The 21,587-nt window shown below is 35.5% G+C and overlaps 1 protein-coding gene across 1 annotated transcript; it reads right to left on the reverse strand.

Moving 5' to 3' along the window:
• Window positions 1-7,138: 7,138 nt before the first annotated feature.
• LOC127803617 (probable beta-D-xylosidase 6) lies at window positions 7,139-12,003 on the reverse strand. The gene is made up of 7 exons (XM_052340005.1): window positions 11,647-12,003; window positions 10,593-11,416; window positions 9,632-9,798; window positions 9,413-9,510; window positions 8,978-9,325; window positions 8,262-8,684; window positions 7,139-7,951 (listed from the first exon to the last, which is right to left on the reverse strand). The coding sequence occupies exons 2-7, from the start codon at window positions 11,370-11,372 to the stop codon at window positions 7,341-7,343; spliced, it is 2,427 nt and encodes an 808-aa protein (XP_052195965.1). The 5' UTR covers window positions 11,373-11,416; window positions 11,647-12,003; the 3' UTR covers window positions 7,139-7,340.
• Window positions 12,004-21,587: the final 9,584 nt, after the last annotated feature.

Raw genomic sequence — 21,587 nt, forward strand, 5'->3', positions numbered from 1 at the left:
TTGCTTAATTTTAAGACATCATGTAGACGAAGGTTAGTCTTGACATTTAACTCCGAGGCCTTTTGCGAGAAAAAAAAAAATAAAAAAAGACCAGATAAAAAAACCCATTATGGTTACGAAGAACTCCCCAATACGGGACTGACCAGGCTTCCCAAGAGCTGGGCTGAGCTGAGCCGACCCATCGGAATTCCACTTCAACCCTCTGCCCCCAACAGTGGTGGCTTCCAAATAGAAACAGGCTTAAAATTGTCGTCAACGTCTCATCAGTGCTTCAGAGGTGTAATTCATGAAGAAAACGATATGCTTTCAACAAGTAGCTCAGTCTGATGAAAAAAATTCTCTTTCTATATCCCACTCCAAGTCCCCCCAAAACCTTTGGCTTTTTCGTCCTGTAAATGCCATCTTCCACTTCCAGTGATCAGACGCACCATTTTCCAAAACAACCTTCTTTAGATCTTTGAATGAAATCCCCTTCGCAACACTCACCGGAACACTTTAATTTAATTAGTTTTATTTCTTGTATTTGGTGCCTCCTCGATCAAATGTGGTAAACGCTCTTAAAAGGAGGATCACATATTTCAATTTTATGTATCTCTGAATAGAATATATAAAACAAAATACCCGAAACATCAATAAAAACGAATCATTTTATTTGCTTACTATAAATTACTTCAATATCTATTACAAGGCTGATGCAACTGGACCAATCATCGAGATCTGCCTCGAACCAAGTACTTGCAAGGGCGGGACTTTAATCTCTTGGGAGGACTCCGACGGTCAAGTTAGTAGAAGAAGATACCCAAAATGAAAAGTCACTCAATAGTCAGATACTCATACCTGTAGAAATTGATCTCTATTTATAGATAGTGTAAAGCTCACTTCAAAAAAATAAAATAACATTTGAAAGAAGACGTTGGAGAGAATCTCAGTTGACTGGGTCTCTCTCATTCAAATCAAATCTGGGATGGAGATCCTGGAGATCCGAAAAACACTTGGTGCTTCCTGAGATAGACACGTGGCAATACCAGATTGGTGGTCTCCCTGGGTAATAGAGTAAATTTGCCTTTAGTAAAATATCTCCTCACCACTTGCCCCCTCCCCCCCAACTCCTTGAGTTGTGCGGGTAAGGAACTCGAACAGCTGAAAAAGTAGTCATCCAAGCTTTCCCTACAAAAAAGAGTTCTGCAAAAATAAGGCCACAAAAAAAGAGTTCTGCAAAAAATAGGGTTAGTTATCTCAAATATTCCCAACTCAATGTCACCTCACACTTCTCATGCCTCCCAAAAACTCTATAAAATGGGATGGATATGGTCCCCTCCTTCTAAGCATTCTTAGAGTGAAGGCCTTTTTGGAATAGAGTAAGAGGTGAGAGGTCTTCTTCTTCTTTTTTTGGCCTAGACTAATGGCCTCGGCCTTGCTGGCTGAGGTCACGTTGGCCGAGGCCGTGCACTTCAGCTGCGCTAGCCGCGAGGTGTGTGGGCCAAGGCTAAGCCTACGCACTGGCCGAGGCCGCGTGCCTCAGCCCTGCACCGTAGCCCCTGGGAGACTGGCTGACCTTTTTTTTTTTTTCTTTTTTTCGAGACCCCTGCCTCTATCTAATTGGTTTTTCTTGGTTGATCTTTATGTGTAGGCTTCTCACGGAATACGAGAGACTCTAAGTGGTGTCTTCAAGTTCGACAGGGGATGGATCGGCTCCTTTCTAAGGGTTCTCCCGTGCATTTTTCCCTTCGCCTTTGGAATTCTTCTAATTAGTCAGTATTCCCTTGCCTCATTTCCCTTATTTTTTGTAATTTTTCGTTGTCTCTCTTCCCCATGTCTCGTTGTTTTAGTAAGTCGATCCTCGTGACCTCTTTTAGCAACTCAAATGAGAATAGCTCGGACTCTTCTCAATTTGGTATGTCAATAGGAGACGCCGAGACCTCACGGCCTCATCCTGATGCCTTCTCTTTTAATAACGACATTGACATAGAATTAAAGGTCGATTGTAGCGATCTCCCTGATGACCTAACCCATGCCTATTTTACCTCATCCGAGGATGAGGTCTCTAAACTCGTCCAAAAATATCATCTCATCATCAAGGGCTTTTGGTACGCTGCACCCTCTAATCTTAGAGCACATCAATCCCCTCCTAGTGATTTGGCTATCTATAAGGCCTCTCTTGAAGCCGGGTGCCAATTTTCTTTCGAAGATAACCTAGTTGAGATCTTTCGTCTCGTGGATTATGTCTCCCTCAACTAATGCCCAATGGGTGGAGAAACTTAGTAGCCTTTGTTATATATTGTCAGGAAAAAGGTATCGTCCCTAAGGCGGAGCTCTTCTTAAAACTGTTTCGCCTTGTATGTGTTGACAAGTCCGAATTTCACTATTCCTTAATGGCATACCCTGGTTGTAAGTTTCTTGTAGATCGACTTCCTTGAAGGGTTGAAAAAATTGATTTTTCTTCATGGGTTCTTCCTCTCTTTCTATAGGTGTGCCCTTCGCTTGGTGTCAGTGTCCCTTTACAAGTTTTTCGCGCGAAATGTCCCCATTAGAGAATAGAGATGTTGAGCTTTTGATGGGTCTGGAATACATCAGCACCGCTAGATTAATTAATGAGCAAACTCTGTTTCTTGGGGGGGTGTCGATACTCATGCCCAGTAACCGACATTCTTTTAGGTTGATGAGAACCCTTTCTAAGAGTGTCTAACATGACCTGGGCAAACCGAGAACCCTTTCCAAGAGTAAACGAGAGCTGGTACATACGTTCGCATATACCACCTCCCCATCGAATCCAATCAAAGAGACATAAACTGGCTTCAACTGTTTCATCTTGTATCTCATGCCCAAGAAGGTCTGTCGATATAAAATCTCCGAGAAGCTCCCTAAGTCCACAAGGATCCGTTGAAGCTCCCATTTTCCCAATTTTGTTGTGATGACCAGTAGACCAAGGGACGTTATCTCCTTTACGGACGACGACTTGCCCGGATATCCAATTTCTAATGATCCACTGGTCATTACAACAAAATTAGGAAAATTGGAGCTTCGGCAGATCCTTTTGGACCTAAAGGAATATCGGCTGCTGGGCATGGGTATCGACACACACCCCCAAGAAACAGAGTTTCCTCATTAATTAATCTGGCGGTGCTGACATGCTCCAGACTCATCAAAAGCTCAGCATCCCACCTCTTTAATGGGGACATTTCTCGCGGAAAACTTGTAAAGGGACAAGATGGGGCCGTGAAGGGACACTGACGCCAGGCAGAGGGCACACCTATAGAAAGAGAGGAAGAACCCATGAAGAAAAATCGATTTTTTCAACCCTTCAAGGAAGATGGAATATCTACAAGGAACTTACCACCAAAGTATGCTATGAAGGAATAGCGAAACTCAGACTTATCAACACATACAAGGCGAAATAGTTTTAAGAAGAGCTCCGCCTTAAAGACGATACATTTTCTCCGACAACGTATAACGAAGGCTACTAAGCTCCTTCCACCCATTGGGTACTAGTTGAGAGAGACATAATCCTACAAGACGAAAGATCTCAGCTAGGTTATCTTTGAAAGAAAATCGGCACCTAACTTCAAGAGAAGCCTCATAAATAGCCAAACAACCAAGAGATGATTGATGGACTCTAAGATTAGAGAGTGCAGCGTACCAAAAGCCCTTGATGGGAAGATGATATTTTTGGACGAATTTAGAAATCTCATCCTCTGACAAGGTAGAATAAGCATGGGTTAGGTTATCAGGGAGATTGCTACGATCGACCTCTAACTCTATGTCAATGTCGTTATCAAAAGAGAAGGCATCAAGATGGGGCCGTGAGGTCTTAGCATCTCCTATTGGCATACCAAATTGACAAAAGGAAGAGCTAGAGGAGCTAAAAGAGTACGAGCTATTCTCGTCTGAGTTACTAAAAGAGGTCATGGGGATCGACTTACTAAAACAACGAGACATGGGGAAGAGACAACGAAAAATCGCAAAAAATAAGAGAAATGAGGCAATGGAATACCAGTTAATTAGAAGAATTCCAAAGGCAAAGGGAAAAATGCACGAGAGAACCCTTAGAAAGGAGATGGTCTGTCCCATATCGAACTTGAAGACGCCACCTAGAGTCTCTTGTACCCCGTGAGAAACCTACACATAAAGATCAACCAAAAAAAACCAATTAGAGGTAGGGGTCAAGGGATCTCGAAAAAAAAAAAAAAAAAAAAGGTCAACCAATCCCCCAGGGGCTACGAAGTGGGGCCAAGGCACGCAGTCTCAGCCAGTACGCATGGCTCAGCCTCAACCAGGCACGGTTGGGGTGCATGGCCTCGACCGAGGCCAACAAGGCCGAGACCACTGGAAAAAAAAAAAAGACCTCTTACCTAGGGTTGGCAATGATTCGATTTGGTTTCGATTTTTGTTAAAACCATAACCAAATCAAACTTAAAATACTAAAACCAAAACCAAACTATTAACCCATTAATTTTAAAAATTAAAAACCATAACCAAACTATTTGGTTTCGATTTTAACCATGATTTTTTTAGTTTGATCCATACTAACAAATAAAAACAAACTCTTGCAAAACATTGTTGTGTGCTGCCACTTTGCAAGCATGCCATATTTTGTAAAAACTTGTTGATCTGCATGCACTACATTATGCCTTTCACAGTTGTGGTAATTAACAATAACATTATGCAAATATATATCTAACTATTAGATGAAAATCCTAACATTAACCCCATGCTTTTGGCTTCAAATTGACAGTGCCTCCTAGATTACAATAATTTAATTTATTTATACATCTAAGTGACAAACACAAACACACCCATAATATATATTAATATTTAATCAAAAAAATCGATGCAAGCACGAAAGGAGGAAACAAAGAGTTCGATCTTCCAATTCATTGTAGTAAGGGGAAAAAGAACAAAAACAAAAGAGTAAAGAAAGAAACAACAAACACAAACACATTCTTAAACATTACATATTTACATAAAAATATAGAATAGAAGTTAGATTTAAGCATTTGCGCATCAATTAAACCAAAATAATAAATCAAGTTAGAAACCCTAATTTGTGAGTTGTCGAGAAAGAGAGAAGGGGGGAGACCTTGCTGTCGGCGTACAGAGATAAATTGCAAAAGGCAATTCAAGTGTGATGCTCAAAAAACGAAAGTCCACGACTCCCGATTTGCCTGATCGATGCTTCTTATGTTTCCATTATTGCTCTCAAAATTATATTTATATAACAGAGAGGGCGAGGGAGGGCGAGATAAGCAACGAGCAAGAACGAGGGCGAGCAACAGAATGGATCGAGAGAGAAGGGGAGAGGGAGAGAGGGTGAAGGGTTTGCTGTTGTTTGCAAGAGGGGGTGAAGCGAGAGCAAGAGAGAGGCAGAGAGCAAGGGCAAGCGCAAGCAAGAGGGGCCGAAAGCGAGGGTGAATGAGAACAATAGAGGCAGAGAGCGAGCAAAAGGGGCCGAGCCCTAGTAAGCGCAAGAAAGAGCCAGCGAGGGCAAGCGAGAGCAAGATTGCAAAAGAGAGGCAGAAAGCGAGGGCGAGCGCAAGCGGACGAGCAATAGAGAGGAGGCAACAAGGGTGAGAGAGAGCAAGAGCAGGAAGGAGAAGAGAAGGGTTTGCAAGTAGGCTGGGCTAGGGTGGGTTAGCAAGTGGGCTGGGTTTCGCAGTTGCCCCTCTAATATATAATATATATTTATATATTCGATTCGGTTTGATTTGATTACCCATACAACGGTTCGGTTTCAGTTTGAGTTTTAGTTCCATTTTAGTGAAAACCGTTTTAGTGAAAACCATAAGCAAACCATACCCATTGAAACAGTGTTCGATTTTTCCCCAACCAAACCATTACCCAGTCAAACGATTTTTAACTGCGTTAACCGATTCGGTTTCAGTTTGATTCCCCACAATTTCGATTGCAATTGCCATCCCTACGCTTATCTCTTACTCTATTCCAAAAAGGCCTTCACTCCAAGAATGCTTAGAAGGAAGGGACCATATCCATCCCCTTTTATAGAGTTTTTGGGAGACATAAGAAGTGTGAGGTGACATTGAGTTGGGAAGCGAGCCCAATATTTGAGATAGCTAACCCTATTTTTTACATAACTCTTTTCTTACAACCCCATTTTTACAAAATTCTTTTTTGCAGGAGAGCAAGAAAAGCTTGGATGACTACTCCTTCAGTTGTCCGAGCTCTTCACCCGTACAGCTCAAGGAGTTGGGGGAGACAGATGGTGAGGAGATATTTTACTAAGGGCAAATTTACTCTACTATTCCTGGAGACCACCAACTTGATATTGCCACGTGTCTATCTCAGGAAGCACCATATGTCCTCCGGATCTCCAGGATCTCCATCCCAAATTTGATTTAAACGAGAAGAACCCAGTCAATCGAGATTCTCTCCAACGTCCTCTTTCAAATGTTATCTTATCTCTTTGAAGTAAGTTTTACGCTATCTATAAATAGATGTCAACTTCTACAAGTATGGGCATCTAACTACTGAGTGATTTTTCATTTCGGGTATTTTCTTCTATTGACTTGATCGTCAGAGTTCTCCTGGGGGATTAAAGCCCCGCTCTTGTAGGTACTTGGTTCGAGACAAACCTCGATGATCAATCTAGTATCATCATTTGGCGCAGGAAAAACTTGGATGACTACTCCTTCAACTGCCCAAGCTCCTCACCCGCACAGCTAAAGGAGTTGGGGGGACAAGTGGTGAGGAGATATTTTACTAAGGGCAAATTTACTCTACTACCCCTGGAGACCACCAACTTGGTACTGCAACATCTCTATCTCAAAAAGCACCGCGTGTCCTCTGAATCTCCAAGATCTCCATCCTAGATTTGATTTGAACAAGAGGGACACCAATCAACTGAGATTCTCTCAAACATCTCTTTCAAATGTTATCTTATCTCTTTGAAGTGAACTTTACGCCATCTATAAATAGAAATTAATTTCTACAAGTATGAACATCTAATTACTGAATAACTTTTCATTTCGAGTATCTTCTTCTATTGACTTGACTGTCGAATTCTCTCGAGAGATTAAAACTCCGCCCTTACATGTACTTGATTCAAGACAGATCTCGATGATCGATCTAGTATTATAAAGACAATAATTTGCCATCCCCACACACACATATTGGCAAGTTCGGATTATAGCTAATAAAAGAATACCAACTACACCTTTTTCCAATCCAATAAATGAGAGTGATGAACATTACATTCCCATCAAACAAAAAGGGAATTAATTGAACGGCTTACTACCATTACGGACGACAAGAAGCAAACCAGCCGTCCACAGTGCCCGCTTAAAGGGTGTCTCACCTTAATCCAGAACAAGGTATATATGTTACAGTTATATATTAATTGAAATAGTAAGCTCTAGATCCCAGAGTATGAGTGTGTAATTTCCGAGGGGTAATGTTCTTCTTCCATGCACATCGGCAAAGCTAAAATGTTCGCAAGGATTTATGGTGACGCTGATTTCAGTGGACCTACGGGCTATGGTGTGAATACGATCAAACCAAATTAACTGTTTTTCTGGAGCACCCTCCATTTCCGAAGATTTTGGCCCTCTAGAAAACAACATCACAACATGACTTCCATCCACGTCGCCACTATTCATCACAGAAGCCTGTAGATTAAATATCAAGGAATCACAATATTCCAATTCATCAACGTAAATGTAATCAAGCTCGCCATTTGTTTGTTGTAGTGCCTTAATCCTTCTTGGTGCTGCAGCCTTGATAAAACCCGGCAGTATGCCCAACTTGTTTGGTGCAGACAATAGCTTGTACGTGAAGTTTGTATAACTTAAACCGTGTCCAAATTCGTATATCTTTTCTCCAGTATAAAATCGATAAGTTCTCCCAGGATAATTTCGAGAGAGATTAGGTCGCATATTCATGTCAGTCATTGGTATTTTAGTGATCGATTCTGGATACCAAGTGATGGGTAGTCTTCCACCTATATGATTTTGTTAGAAGAAAGAAAAACATTAACTTTGTTTTCAAATTAACAACTGCAAAATGTAAAATACTTTTGTCAAAGTAATTTGAACAACAAAATAACTTTTAATAATATTAAAATTATGCTTTTTGTTCTCTCACGGTTAGGGATAGGGTTTCAAGAACCATTTCACCATGCCCAATACCTTTATTGTAAAATTCATCTGCTTTATGTCTTAAGATTTTTTGTTTTAGAGAGTTGTTCATGTATCGTTTTCTAACAAATTTAAATATTTTTGCTATTGAATTCAAATTATATTTTCACTAACCTGGATTAAAATCTCCAAAAATAATCTCTGCAACTGCGTTTCCCCCAGCTTCTCCTCCAGGATAACCAATCCACAAAATACTAGCAATTCGTGAGTCTTTCTCGGCAAATGCCAAGTCAATTGGTCCACCACCAGTAACAAGTAAAACCAAGGGTCTTTTGCTCGCAGATGCAATTGTCGTAACAAGGTCCTTTTGGTATCCTGGCATAAGGAGACTGTAACGGTCAAGTTCTTCAGCTTCCTGAGACGTGTCAAGTCCAGTAACAACAATAACAATATCGGCTTCTCTAGCAAGTGAAACTGCCTCAGCGAATCCTGCTCTTGTCTTGCAAGGTACACCGTCTAGGCAACCAATTGCATATGATATTTTATTTGCATAGGACTGAAATCCATCAAAAACACTCGTTGGGTTGCAAGGTTGTCCTGTGATAAATAAATAAATAAAAAATCAGTATCTCCGATCAAACTAGAAAGATAATTAGAGAAAGAAATCCCTGAAGGGTGCAAAAATGCTTGTTTTTTAAGCAAAAGATGCAGCATCATCGTATGCAGTTATTATGCAGAAGACAATTAAAACCATATGCTGTAATTTATAACTATTAAATAAATATACCATTGTTACCCCATCTAAATAAATTCAATGAATCCGAAAAGATTAATAGGTAATCAAACTTTTTTAAGGCTTCATAATCTGCACGTGGAGAGAAGAACTAAACCTGCATAGTCGCCACCCAATGCATGGCTCATTGCCATCGGGCCAATAATGGCCAGGGAAGAGACTCTGTTCCTATCCAGAGGCAAGAAGTTATTGTGATTCTTTAGGAGAACGGTGCCCTGCCTTGCTGCTTCCAGTGCCAACGCCCTGTGCTCTGCAGTACAAACATCGGAAGGTCCTAGGTTCCCGTGCTTTATGTTTTTGGGGTTTCCATCAAAAAGTCCCAAACGAATCTGAACAGAGAGCAAATTGAAAAGAGCTCTGTCAATGTCTTCTACTTGCAATTTCCCCTGCTCTACTGCAAGCGGACCGAACATAGTCGTATATGGTCCACACTCCATGTCCAGTCCTGCCAAAGTAGACAAAACGGGCATGATTGAAATACAAATTTGTTAAATGTCTAGAAAATTACAGAAAACCACTTTCTGAAAACTACCTGCTTTAAAAGCAACCGCTACTGCATCTTCGGGAGTTTTGGTGAAATGGTGGTGTTCATATATGAAGGCGACAGCTCCACAGTCGGAGGTAATATACCTGTAGTTGTGTCAGGATCAGGACCAGGATCAGTTTTATCATATGAGATTAATATTATCATTGAAAGTCCTCTCCTTGTGTACTTGAAGCAAATTGAAAGGGTGAGATTAATGGCACCCACCCGTTAAAACCCCATTCTTCCCGAGCTTTTTGAAAGAAATTTTTTTGCGCACAAGTAGGCACACCATTGACAGAATTATATGAGCACATCAAACAACTTGCTCCACCTTGTTCCACACAACTTTCAAAAGGTGGTTGATATGTGTCCTCCATGTCTTGAATGGTCACCTGCACATACACATAAACTTTAAATACAAATTTAAAGGGTTAGTTATAAAACAAAAACCCAGCTTTTACTGAAAATATTTTAAGTTATGTACTGTACTTAATGCTAACACCAGACTTTTAATTTGTTTTAAAGTAATAGCACTATATATGTGTGTGTGTGTGTGCCCGCGTGCTGATGAGATTCAACAAATTCATTTATAATTATAATAAATTTGGATCAACTCAATTGGATTTGTTTTTAAATCAGATTCATTCTGTAAATATTACTACATAAAATATTTTACTTATTTTTGGTATTTAATTAGATTGTTAAAAGATACGTTATTTTTAAGAAAAAATATTTTACATCAAAATGTGGAAAATGAAACTTGGCTTTTGGCAAATCTATTTTGATTTTGAGACCAAACTATATATAGAGTTTCACCATGTTGACCAGAAATCACACTCATAGGTACAGACGTCAAATTTTTTGTTGCTTGTTTTTTTTTTAACATAAAATATTTTATGTTTCAATTTATATATTCTTTAAAATAAACATTTTCATAACCAACATATAGAATATATTGTATTGATAAATTTAATGTAAAAGTATTTCAGAAATGCAAAATTAGCATTTGTAATTATGTATATTAGTCAAATTTTGTCTGAAAGAAATAGAAATAGATTCAGAAAATCTACAAGTTATCAAAACGAGGGGGTCAATGCCCAAATAGCATTTCCTGCCAAAGAAATCTAGAAAAACTTAAGAAGGCGAGCAAGACGTACAGAGAGAGAGGGAGAAGTTAATTTATTACCATGGCATCAAAGTTGTATCTGTCGTAAATCCCCCACTTCTCCAAATCGTAAGCAGTGTAGTGCTTGCAACATGCAGACGCCATCAGCCCAATGTCGTCGCTCCTCCCTTCTCCTGCCCGCTGCTGCAGCTCTCTCCTCTCACCACCACTTGTACGGCCACGTCTCCGATCCTCCCCTTGAAATCCCTTCACAAACTCGATGGCATAAGCCGCCGCAACCAGCGGATCTTCTCCCGTCGTCTCTTGACCTCTCCCCCATCTGGGGTCTCTGAATATGTTAACATTGGGCGCCCAAAATGTCAAACCAGCCTGCCCAACATTGAAGAAGGCTCTGCCCTCAACCCCAATGGCCGAAGCGATCTTGTACCAGAGACTCCTGTTGAAAGAAGCTCCGGTGACGATGACTTGAGGGAAGCTGGTGGCGGCTGGAATTATGCCGTTGAAGCTGACTCCGGGGCCACTGCCGCCAACTCCATGCAGAGACTCCGACCACCACTGATAGGCCGGTATGCCGAGTCTTGGCACGCTGGCGGCGTTTTCGATGAGCAGTCCGATCTTCTCAGGGAGGGCAAGGAGGGAGATGAGAGATGTGGCTCTGGCTGCCACTGCAAGAGAGGTGTTGCAAAATTGGTACGAGTTGTATGGTGGCTTACAGGCGAACTGGAGTTGAGGAGTGTATGAAGTGATATTTGGAGGGGGATCTTCAGTAGATATGGTGAAGCCCGAGAGACTTAGAATACCGATGGCGAAGAAGAGAATTAGAAATGTCCTCTCAGACATTGTAATTGTATACAACCTGTGAAGTCTTTCCACGAAATTCTAGCCTGTAAAAATTAAGGTTGTTTGGCGAGAATCGTAGTTAGTACGAAGGATGGCTAGCTTACATAGTCTGAGGAAGCAGCTGAATCAGGGTTGCAATCGAGCCGAGCCGAGCTTCGCTGAGCTCAGGCTGGAGCTCGAATTTTTGTTTAAAAAAACCTAATAATCAACCTGATAATCAACAAATAGGCTCGAATGTTTGTTTAAAAAACCTAATAATCAACAAATATCAAACCTGTACGGCGGCGGCAGAGAGGGAACGGATGTGCCGCGGGCGGCGGTGGTAGGCGACGGCCCTGCAGCGGCAAGCTTCAGAAAGGGCAGCGGCGAGAGGCGGTGAAGAGGGCGGCCGTGAGAGACGGCGGAGAGGGCGACGGCGAGAGGCGGCGGCTCTCTTCTTCTCTGAAGCCGGCGACGAGAGGCTGAGGCAGTGAGAGGCGGCGATCTTCTTCTCTTAAGCCAGCGGCGAGAGAAGGAGGAAGCGAGAGGCTTCGGCGCCGGTGGAGAGGTTGTGCCGCTGTGGGTCTTCTTCGTTCTTCCCTCTTCAATACGCAGTCAGCCAGTCAACTGGAAGCACAAATTAGGGATCTAGAACGGTAAGTACTTATGGGGTGTGTTTTACAATTTATAATATATAAAATATAAAATTATTTAATCTGTATATTACTCACTAAAATTTTCATATCTTTTAAATAATTATTTTTTTATAATATCATTATTTATATATATATTAATGTAATATTACACGATTAATACTAGTCTTGAATTATTATTAATTTTTAGTATAACTATTATGAATTATTATTAATTTTAAATAAAATTATTATAAATTTTTAAGTGTTATGTCAATTTATATATTTTGTTTGTAGATAAAATATTTAAAATATACATTTAATATTGTTTGTAATAATTAATTTTTTAAAATTTAATATATCATTAGTCAAATAAGTTAGTATTACTCGAACGAGATATGTACTCAATCGACATGAGTTTGAATAAATCTTTTTGATATTTGAAAAAATTATGACTTTACTCGATTATAGTTTTTATTTAGTCGATTAATAATTCAAGTATAAAAACTCATATTTTATCGAATAATTTTTAATTTTTTACTCTACTAAAGTACCACTTAATCGAGTAATTTTTGGTTATTCAAGAACAATAATTATAACATCATATTAAGGTGCTTAACATAAAATTTAATTCAAAAAGAAACATGTATATATATGATGGATATAATATACAATTTGATTGACTTAATTATTTTTATTGATCAATTAATTTTTGTGATCTATATATATGGTTAATAACCATTAAATATATCTTTTTTTATAATACATTTATTATAATAAAACTAATTAATAATAAAGAGTTAGAATTAAAAAATAAGATATAATAAATATATATCTTAACGACCGAACTTGAACTTTAAATATAAGCTCAAACTCAACTTGCTTATTTTAACGAACAAATTCAAACTTTAAAGTCAAGTTCAAACTCAATTTACTTATTTTAACGAACGAACTTTTGAGAAGACGAGCACCGAGTCGCTCAACTCATTTGCGACCTTACTACTGATTGTTTGTGGCTATATATATATATATATAAATTTTTGCCTAGCTGCTAATTTTTTAAAAGCTCTCATAAAATTCTATAAAATAAAGAGATAAGGTTCATTCAAGCATTCCAGAAAATTTATTACAAGTTTTCAAGTGCTCAATTTTTTATATTCTCATTTGTTCTACATTTTTTTCTCAAAAGGGTTTGATTATCATTTGTATTATTTTGTTCAAATATAGCGTTTGTTTTGAGAACTTTTGTAACTAAGAGTGTTTACTCTTAGATCTTATCTCTTTTATATTATTTTCTATTTTCTTAGGTTTTATTGCTAGATGACCTACATTGTTTATAAAATTTTTGTATTTCCTAATTTGTGAGCTAGAAAACTTATTTGTGAAGTAGGAAATTGTAATTCCTAATAAGGATGTTAGAGGGTCTATTGAGTGTGATAAGAGGTTTAGTGAATTACTTCAAATCCTTAATGAGGAGTTAAGGGAATAAATCGTTATGTTCCTCTTGCATTTATTTTGATTGCATTTCATTGCTTTTATATTTTGTTTTCAAAATCTCGCAAAAAGTTTTAAATTTCTTAAACATCTAATTCACCTCCCTTTTGTGTTATGGTGCTATTGCTATACGATTTATAACAATAATTCAGTTAAATGGTCTACATCCATTTCTCTTAGATCTTCTATCTTTTATATCATTCTTCATTTTCTTAACTTACGAGCTAGAGAGCCTATTTGTGAAATATAAGGTTGTAATTCCTATCAAGATTACTAGAAAGTCTATTGGGTGTGGTAAGAGATTTAGTAGATTGCTTGAAATTCTTAGTAAAGAGCTAAGGAAGTGGATGTAGACCATTTAATTGAATTATTATAAATTATTGTATCCCTTTTACATTTATTTTAATTATATTTCATTATTTTTATATTTTATTTTAAAAAAAAATAAATTTCTCAAATACTCAATTTATCGCTCTTGAGTTATGAGTTATGATGCCATTGCTATACCACTTATGACACATGAGACACGAAATTGGCTTCTCCCAATAAAAAATTGAAATCTTATGAAATTATCAAATATATAAAAGAATAAAAAAGATTTACATAAAAAATTAAATTAAGAAAAAATATAGAAAAAAAATATTACTATAATGATGTAAGATATTGTGTATTTATTTATAGAACTAATACTCATAAAAATATATAAAAAAAATATTAATTTATATTTTAATTAAAAATAAATTTTTAATTAGAGATATAATCACCACACTTAAATTTGAATCCAATGGTTGCACGATGTTGGAGTGGCCCCTCCCTTGAGGTGATGTGTCCCACTCATCGTAAATGTTGCCATCAGATTCCCGCGTGGTTCATGTGTTTGATTTTCTGTCCTTTTCTTTTCCTTGAGTTATTTTTAGTTTTATTAAAAAGAATTAAATATGCTCATTGATTAAAAAACATATTTCTTAGAAAAACTGATTGATCGGTCATCAAAGCTCAGACCTTAAGAATTGAAATTTTCACGTGGCGTCGAGTTTTTCACGTGGCCCTTAATAATTGATCCATCGTTTTTTTTTTTTGACAATTTTAAATTTTTGTTTGTTTCTTTTTATATATATTTTTCTTTTTTTTTTTACTAGACTCTTTTAACTTTACTAGAGAGAGTTGACAGAGAATCTTAAATAGGCTTCTTCGTTGGCACTATTATTTTTAAGCTTAAAAGTGATGGCACTGTTTAAGTTTAAAAGTGATGGCACTATCAACTAGTGCCATCACTTTTTTATTATTATTTTTATATAAATTATAAGAAAAAAAGAAAGAATAAAGAAGGATATTTTAGGTATTAGTCCTCAAAATTAATCATCATTTATTCACAATAAAGGAAAAATAATGCACGATTTATAATTTAGAAGAGAAGTCTATTATTTTTTATATGTTAAAAGATGTTTATCTCATTTTATCAAATCTCAAACTGTTAATGCCACGACTGATTTAACTAGCCAAAGACGTAACTAAGAGCTAAGCCACGAAATCAAACAAAAAATGAAATAATCGCACTAAGATCACAACACCAATAATATACACGATATATGTGATCAGATTCGTAAATAGATCATAATAACGACAAAGGTTTACGTCTCTAGTCAATTCACTAAATCAGATATTACAAATCGATTACATTGATTCAACAAATAACGAAACACTTACAGTATTGCATCAAGAAGATAGAAACTAGAAAACAAGTACAAAAATGTATCAACACTGAGCAAACACCATACTCACACTGCCTCTTGATCTTACCTGCCATGACAAAGCAATTAATATCGAAGATAGAGCAATACATCATAGGTTCTTATAGATCGGAGGATTCACAGATTGTGTCTCCTCTCAAAACACCAATTTAAGGTTTCTCGATTATAGAAAGTGTAAAAGTGACATTTCATTTCTGATAGCAGCCTTATATATCAAGACAGAGAGAGACTGTAAGCCACATGATCAGATCTTAAAGATGGAATCAACGGCTAATAAAGAGATAGTCAAATAACAATGAAATGACAAGTAAATGAAAGTAAAATTAAAGTCAAATGACATTCACATAAAATACATATGAAATGCAACAATTAGCATGTAATTTTGAATCACATATTACAAGACAAACATTCTTGATATTATTTGTCTTTATATTTCTCTTAAAGTGCCAATCCCTTTTTTGATTGTAGTGTTTTCATATTTTGCATGAATCAAAAGGTAATGGGTAACAATTACAATTAAATTACTTAATCAAAAAACAATTAAAACCAAATTTTAAAAAGTTAATTTTATATTGAAAATAAAAGATATACAAATATAAAAAGATAATATATTTTTATGATTTATATGAAATGAGCCGCCGAATTACATTAAATTAACATTTAATAAATTAATATTAAATTAAATAAATATACCTCATTATCGAGGTTCTGAAAGTCAGCATAGTTGTCTTCCCCTTTTTACATATACAAATATGAAAAATGTTTGAAACTTAAGTTTTAATTGCCCAATAAGTGTTTATTAATTTTGTCTTTATTCTTAAACTTTGATCCATCTTTTCCTTTGCCGTTAAGACTTTCTCTCACGTCTTCTCCCTCTAATCAAAGAACATCTCTTTGAATTTCTAAATTATCTAATAGCTACTTATCAATTTTTTTATTTTGAGAACAAATTATTATAAACTTTTTTTAAGATGAGAGTGTCACGATTATAGAATATAAGATCTTTAAAAGTTGAATATAAGACCGACACACAACATAACAAAATTAAATCCAAATATTCTTCAACATATTTGATCTACATTATTTCCAAATAATAAATGAATTCTTTAAAAATTATTAAATAAATTTCAACGTACATATCTTTTGTCATTTGATGATAATATAATCTTTGCTTTTTTATGCAACTTACTAGTCAATATTTTAGTCATAAACATATGTTTTAGTTTCAACCATAGTACAACAGTAGTTTTTTCTTTTAAAATATTCTGCAAAATTTGATTTGATAAAAGCATATATATCTGATATAAGACTTTACAATTCTTATGTTATTTTTCTTCAATACTCTAAGATTGTGGCATTTTAACAAATCTCAACAATGCATCATTTAAATCTATTTGTGTTAAAATTGTTCATATCTTCACCTCTCATAATAAAAATATAATATTATAGTCCAACAATAAAATATTATATTCAAAGTTGTCATTATCAATATCAAATAAATCGAAACAGTGTCAAAAGATCAATAAAGAATACTCAATAGAAAATAGACCAGGATAACAAATCTAGACCATAAGTTTGGGCGAGATAGATATGGATTTGTCGAATTTGGTCTGAATGAATCAGATCTAATCTTACTAGTTAGGTTTAGATGGATCTAGGCAGTCTGAGTTGATGGATCTACCAAATTTGAGCAAATCTAAGTTGGTAAAGCCTTCGATTGATCGACGGTAATGACAAAAGGCAAAAGTAAACTAATGATTGTGGTTGATGTAGTCATTGGCTATTGTGGAAGTTAAAGAAGTTGATGGTCGTCGGCTATGATGAATTCGAAGATGGCCGACGAATGATTTTGAGAGTAAGGCTGTGACTGGAGAAGATGGTTGATTGCAATGATTGGAGAAGACGAACCAATCAAAGGCAAAGACGATTCGATGATTGCGACAAGGCAAACCATGACTAGAGATAGTGAATGGACGATCGCATCGAATGGAGAAGAAGAAAGCAAATGCCTGTGACAACAAAAAAAAGGCAAACAAATTGCCACAATCACCTGGTGAAAACGCTAAAAAGACAATCAGTTGATCACCTAAGCTGATGCAGTCAACAACGACTATAAAGAGACTGACGGTAGTCAATTGTGACAAAACACGTGTGGCTGACAGTGATGACGACGATAGTGACAGGAAACCTTAGGTGAAGAAGATGATGAAAGGTTACAAATCTTGCGATTGAGATTGAAAGTTGCTGATGATTTTATCTAATGGCTTTGATGTTAGTTTGTACGAATTTAGGATCAAAGCACACAAAAGAACACCCAAAATCTATATGAAAAACCAAACTAGAAAAAATCACGGACAGAGAGTAAAAATATCACTATGATAATATTTGTACAATAATTATAGGATATTAGATACCTATTTATAGGTCCAACACTCATTTATGAATATATATACAAAAAATATTACTTTATATATATCTATGTTCTAATCAAAAAATAAATCACGAAGAGAAATCTTCCTAATCATAATTAAATTTAAATTTTGAATCACAATTATCACAAATTCCTATTAATTAATTGCAAGTATACATGGATATATGATTTGTTGTTATTTGGATCAGTCGTCATCATGGATATCAGTTTCATTCAAAGAAGGCTAATCCTAGGGACAAAGCCGACTGATCACTTGACCAAGAACTGGTCAGCTTCTCATCAATCAGCTTAATCCGAGATAGTGGAATCCACTATTCCTGGTGTCATTGGTTTTTGCCAAGTTTTGGATTGATGATATGATTTAAGCGTCGACCTGGTTTTGTTCCTTTTCTGGGCCGAGGTTGATGTGCATTCATGCAGCTTGCTCCTTGTGGATAAGCGCGCGCGCGCGCGGATGGCGCCTTAAGAGGGAATCGCCTCTTCGGTGAGTCATTATTAATTCTCACCAGTCAAATATATGAACTTTCTTGATTCCTTATTCATTTTTGGAGATCAGAGAACAACTACCGGTTCAAGTCGAAGATTATCCTAATCCTGCCAAGGAATCGAATTCATTTGCGAATCTCAATTTTTTGTAGTTTAACCATTTGATTTGTGCCCGAAAACTCTTATTTTTTATCTTTACCGACACTCATGATTTATTATTTGAAGATTGATGGTCCTCACTATCATAAAATAAAGTTAAATGACAAAATCTTATGAAATCGTCACTAAAATTTATCAAGAGATAATATATATTTTTTATAACACGTGGACGTAACACCAACCGATAATAAGTAAAAAAAAAAAAAACACCCTATTAGACCAAATTACATCTAACAAACAAAAAAAGGAGGGGACAGTTTAATATATGTAATACATACTATGTTAAATGGAGGCAATTTCATGAATGATGTAAATATAGTGAAAAAAATGTTAATTATATACAAGTTTGTTAAAATTACACAAAAGAAAAAAAAAATACATGAATAGAAATAAGTGCTAGATGATAGCCTAAATTATGAATATATTTATGTATCTTCAATAATTTTTTCTGATGGGTAACGGAGAGGATAGTAGCATAACTATGGACTCTTATATAAAAAGTTTGGCAAATCTTTAAAGAAGATCTTCATAGTTGGGCTCCGCAAGTGATTCTTTTGAAAATCTCTCGATAGTATATTTTCTACTCCCTTGTTTTGAATCACTTTTCATATTTAGCAGGGGTTTAAATCATGAATATGTTTTGATGGTCATAGAATATGACATTAAATAATGAAAATCACCTCTTGATGTTTGTACATTTTGCTTTTTTTATTGTTAAGTGTATTGTATATTCCTTTATTCTTTAGTTGTTTTTAATTTTTTTGCTCTTTTGTTATGAGACTTGGGTAAAGTTGCAGATGGCTTTGCTTAGTTTTATAAAAAATTTATTTATAAAAAAAGCATTAGGGCATTATTTTCTCATTTTAAGCTGTGAGGGAAGATATTAACACATTAAACTATTGTTATCACACTAAAATAGAACGAAAAGACAAATATTCTTAAAAATTTATCTATAATACAAATAAATAAAATATTAGCATAAAGATGGTGTAGAAGTAAAGTTCAATTTTTAGTCTGTGTTTCATTTTTTTTCTTTTGGTCTTTAGTAGAGATGAATAATGGTGATGTAACTGTTTATGTGAAAATATTTAATTGATATTATTTATCTATTAAAATATAAAAATAAAATTTATTAAATATATTTTTATCTTTTTTAAACAAATACTTTCACATGAATTGTGACATCATTAGTGTCCATCTCTTTAACGAGATGAACAACATTACTCTTTTGTTTTATCTTTTTGAGATATAGTAGTAGTGTTTTATATAAGAGATTTTATTATAAAATAAATAATAATTAGGTATTTAAATAAAAATTTTGTGTTAGGCTATGTATAAATACATTTTTGTCCCAAACAAACATATCTATTCTCTAGAGTAACAATTCAATTTTTTCACCAAATTACCTATATATATATATATATATATAAGAAAAAATAAAAAAAGCTTATTGAATCCAAGGCTTGCACGAGGGTAAGTTGTTTGTTGGAGTGGCCCCTTGATGAGTGTTAGAGGTTTGGGTTTAATTATATTAATTTTTTTAAAAAAAATTAAACGAATGAATACGTTCATGGTTTAGGATTAGAAAAATTTCACGTGTAATTACTTTTTTTGCTCTCTATATTTATATTTTGAGAAAAAAAAAATATTTTTACTCTTACTTATAATCACCCATCATTACATCTTGCTTCTAGCCACCCATCATTGTCGACAACCCAAACTCCCATTGGAGATCGTGATGAACGCGATTGTCATCAGCTCTTACCCCTCACCCATTATTGTACTAACTTCTTTCTCTTTCTTACCAAACCTATTTTCCCATCTCTCTTTCTTTTGCCGACGTTTCCTGCGGCCGTCATCATTGCAGATGAACCCCAAGGTTTGAGTGCATTCAGACACTCTCAAACCCTCCCGAACCCTAGGTTCAGGGGGTTTTGGAAGCATCCTCAAATGTTTGAGGGAGTTCAGGTGCGATGATAGTGGTCACAAGGTCGACGAGAGAGAGAGAGGGGATGAGGGAAATGGATTCGATAGGAATGATGCCGACATAAAAGAGAGAGAGAGAGAGACTAACAGACATACATGCAAAGAGACGAACAAAGAAAGAAATAGATACATAGATAGAAGAGGGAAATGGGTTTGGTGGGAGTGATCTTGGTGGCAGAGAGAAAGAGTGAGGGAAAATGAGTATGATGATAGTTGGGCTGTGGGAGCTGATGTGGTCGTAGGCGGGAGCTTGGACTGTTGGAAATTATGGGTGATGATGGTTAGGTGCGGTGATGGGTTTAGAAGAATATTTTTAAGAAATAATTATATAATTTATAAAAAGTGATTGTGAAAAGTAAAAGGGGGTGATTGAAAATAATTTTTTTATTAATAATCAGAAACGGGCCGTAGACGACATCTCAGAATCTCTCTCTGTGGCGTGGAGAGATTTTCTTTCCTTTTTTAAAAAAATAATTAAATGGAACTGAGAATGAGATTCAGAATGTCAAACATAAATGCCGCCATCAGATTCCCACGCTGTTCGTGTGTTGGATTTTATTTTTATTTTCCGTCTTTTTCTTTGCTTGAGTTATTTTTACTTTTATTAAAAAAACCATTCCTTAAAAAAAATATATTTCATAGAAAAACTGATTAATCGGTCATCAAATTCAAAGCTTAGCCCTTAATAATTGAAATTTTCACGTGGCCTCGAATTTCAAATACAAAACTGTGAGAAATGTTATATTTATAAATAAATTTGAGAAATATTTTTTTATAAATATATAATAATGTTATTTAAAATTAACAATAAATATACTAACTATTATAAACTATAAATAATTTTAAATAAAATTATACTGAATGTATCTGTTACGTCGATTTGTAAATATTATTTATTAAATTGATTTGCGTATTAATATTTCTCAATAAACTATGTAAAGTATTATTTATATGCTGAATCTCATTGTGATTATTTAATTTAACATATATGGAATCGTGCATTAATTAATAATCATTCAATGAAAGCAAGCTGGACGGGGATCTGGTTTGCCACCCAATTTATTTATTATTTATTTATTTAAATAAATTACATTAAGTATATATATTCTTAAAAGTTTAGTAAAATGAGACCGACCTCGTACACTTGTACTCACATCAAGTCGATTGGTTTTTTGTTTTTTTTAATAATTTTTTTTTAGTTAACGCATCATTACGAATGTTCTCACTATTTGGTCTCATGATTTCAATAAAAGAGATAAATCAATGAATTAAGTAGACAGGTTTCAACGCTTAACAC

Source organism: Diospyros lotus, chromosome 6 (assembly GCF_014633365.1).
Source record: "Diospyros lotus cultivar Yz01 chromosome 6, ASM1463336v1, whole genome shotgun sequence".
In the NCBI taxonomy this organism is placed as follows: Eukaryota; Viridiplantae; Streptophyta; class Magnoliopsida; order Ericales; family Ebenaceae; genus Diospyros; species Diospyros lotus.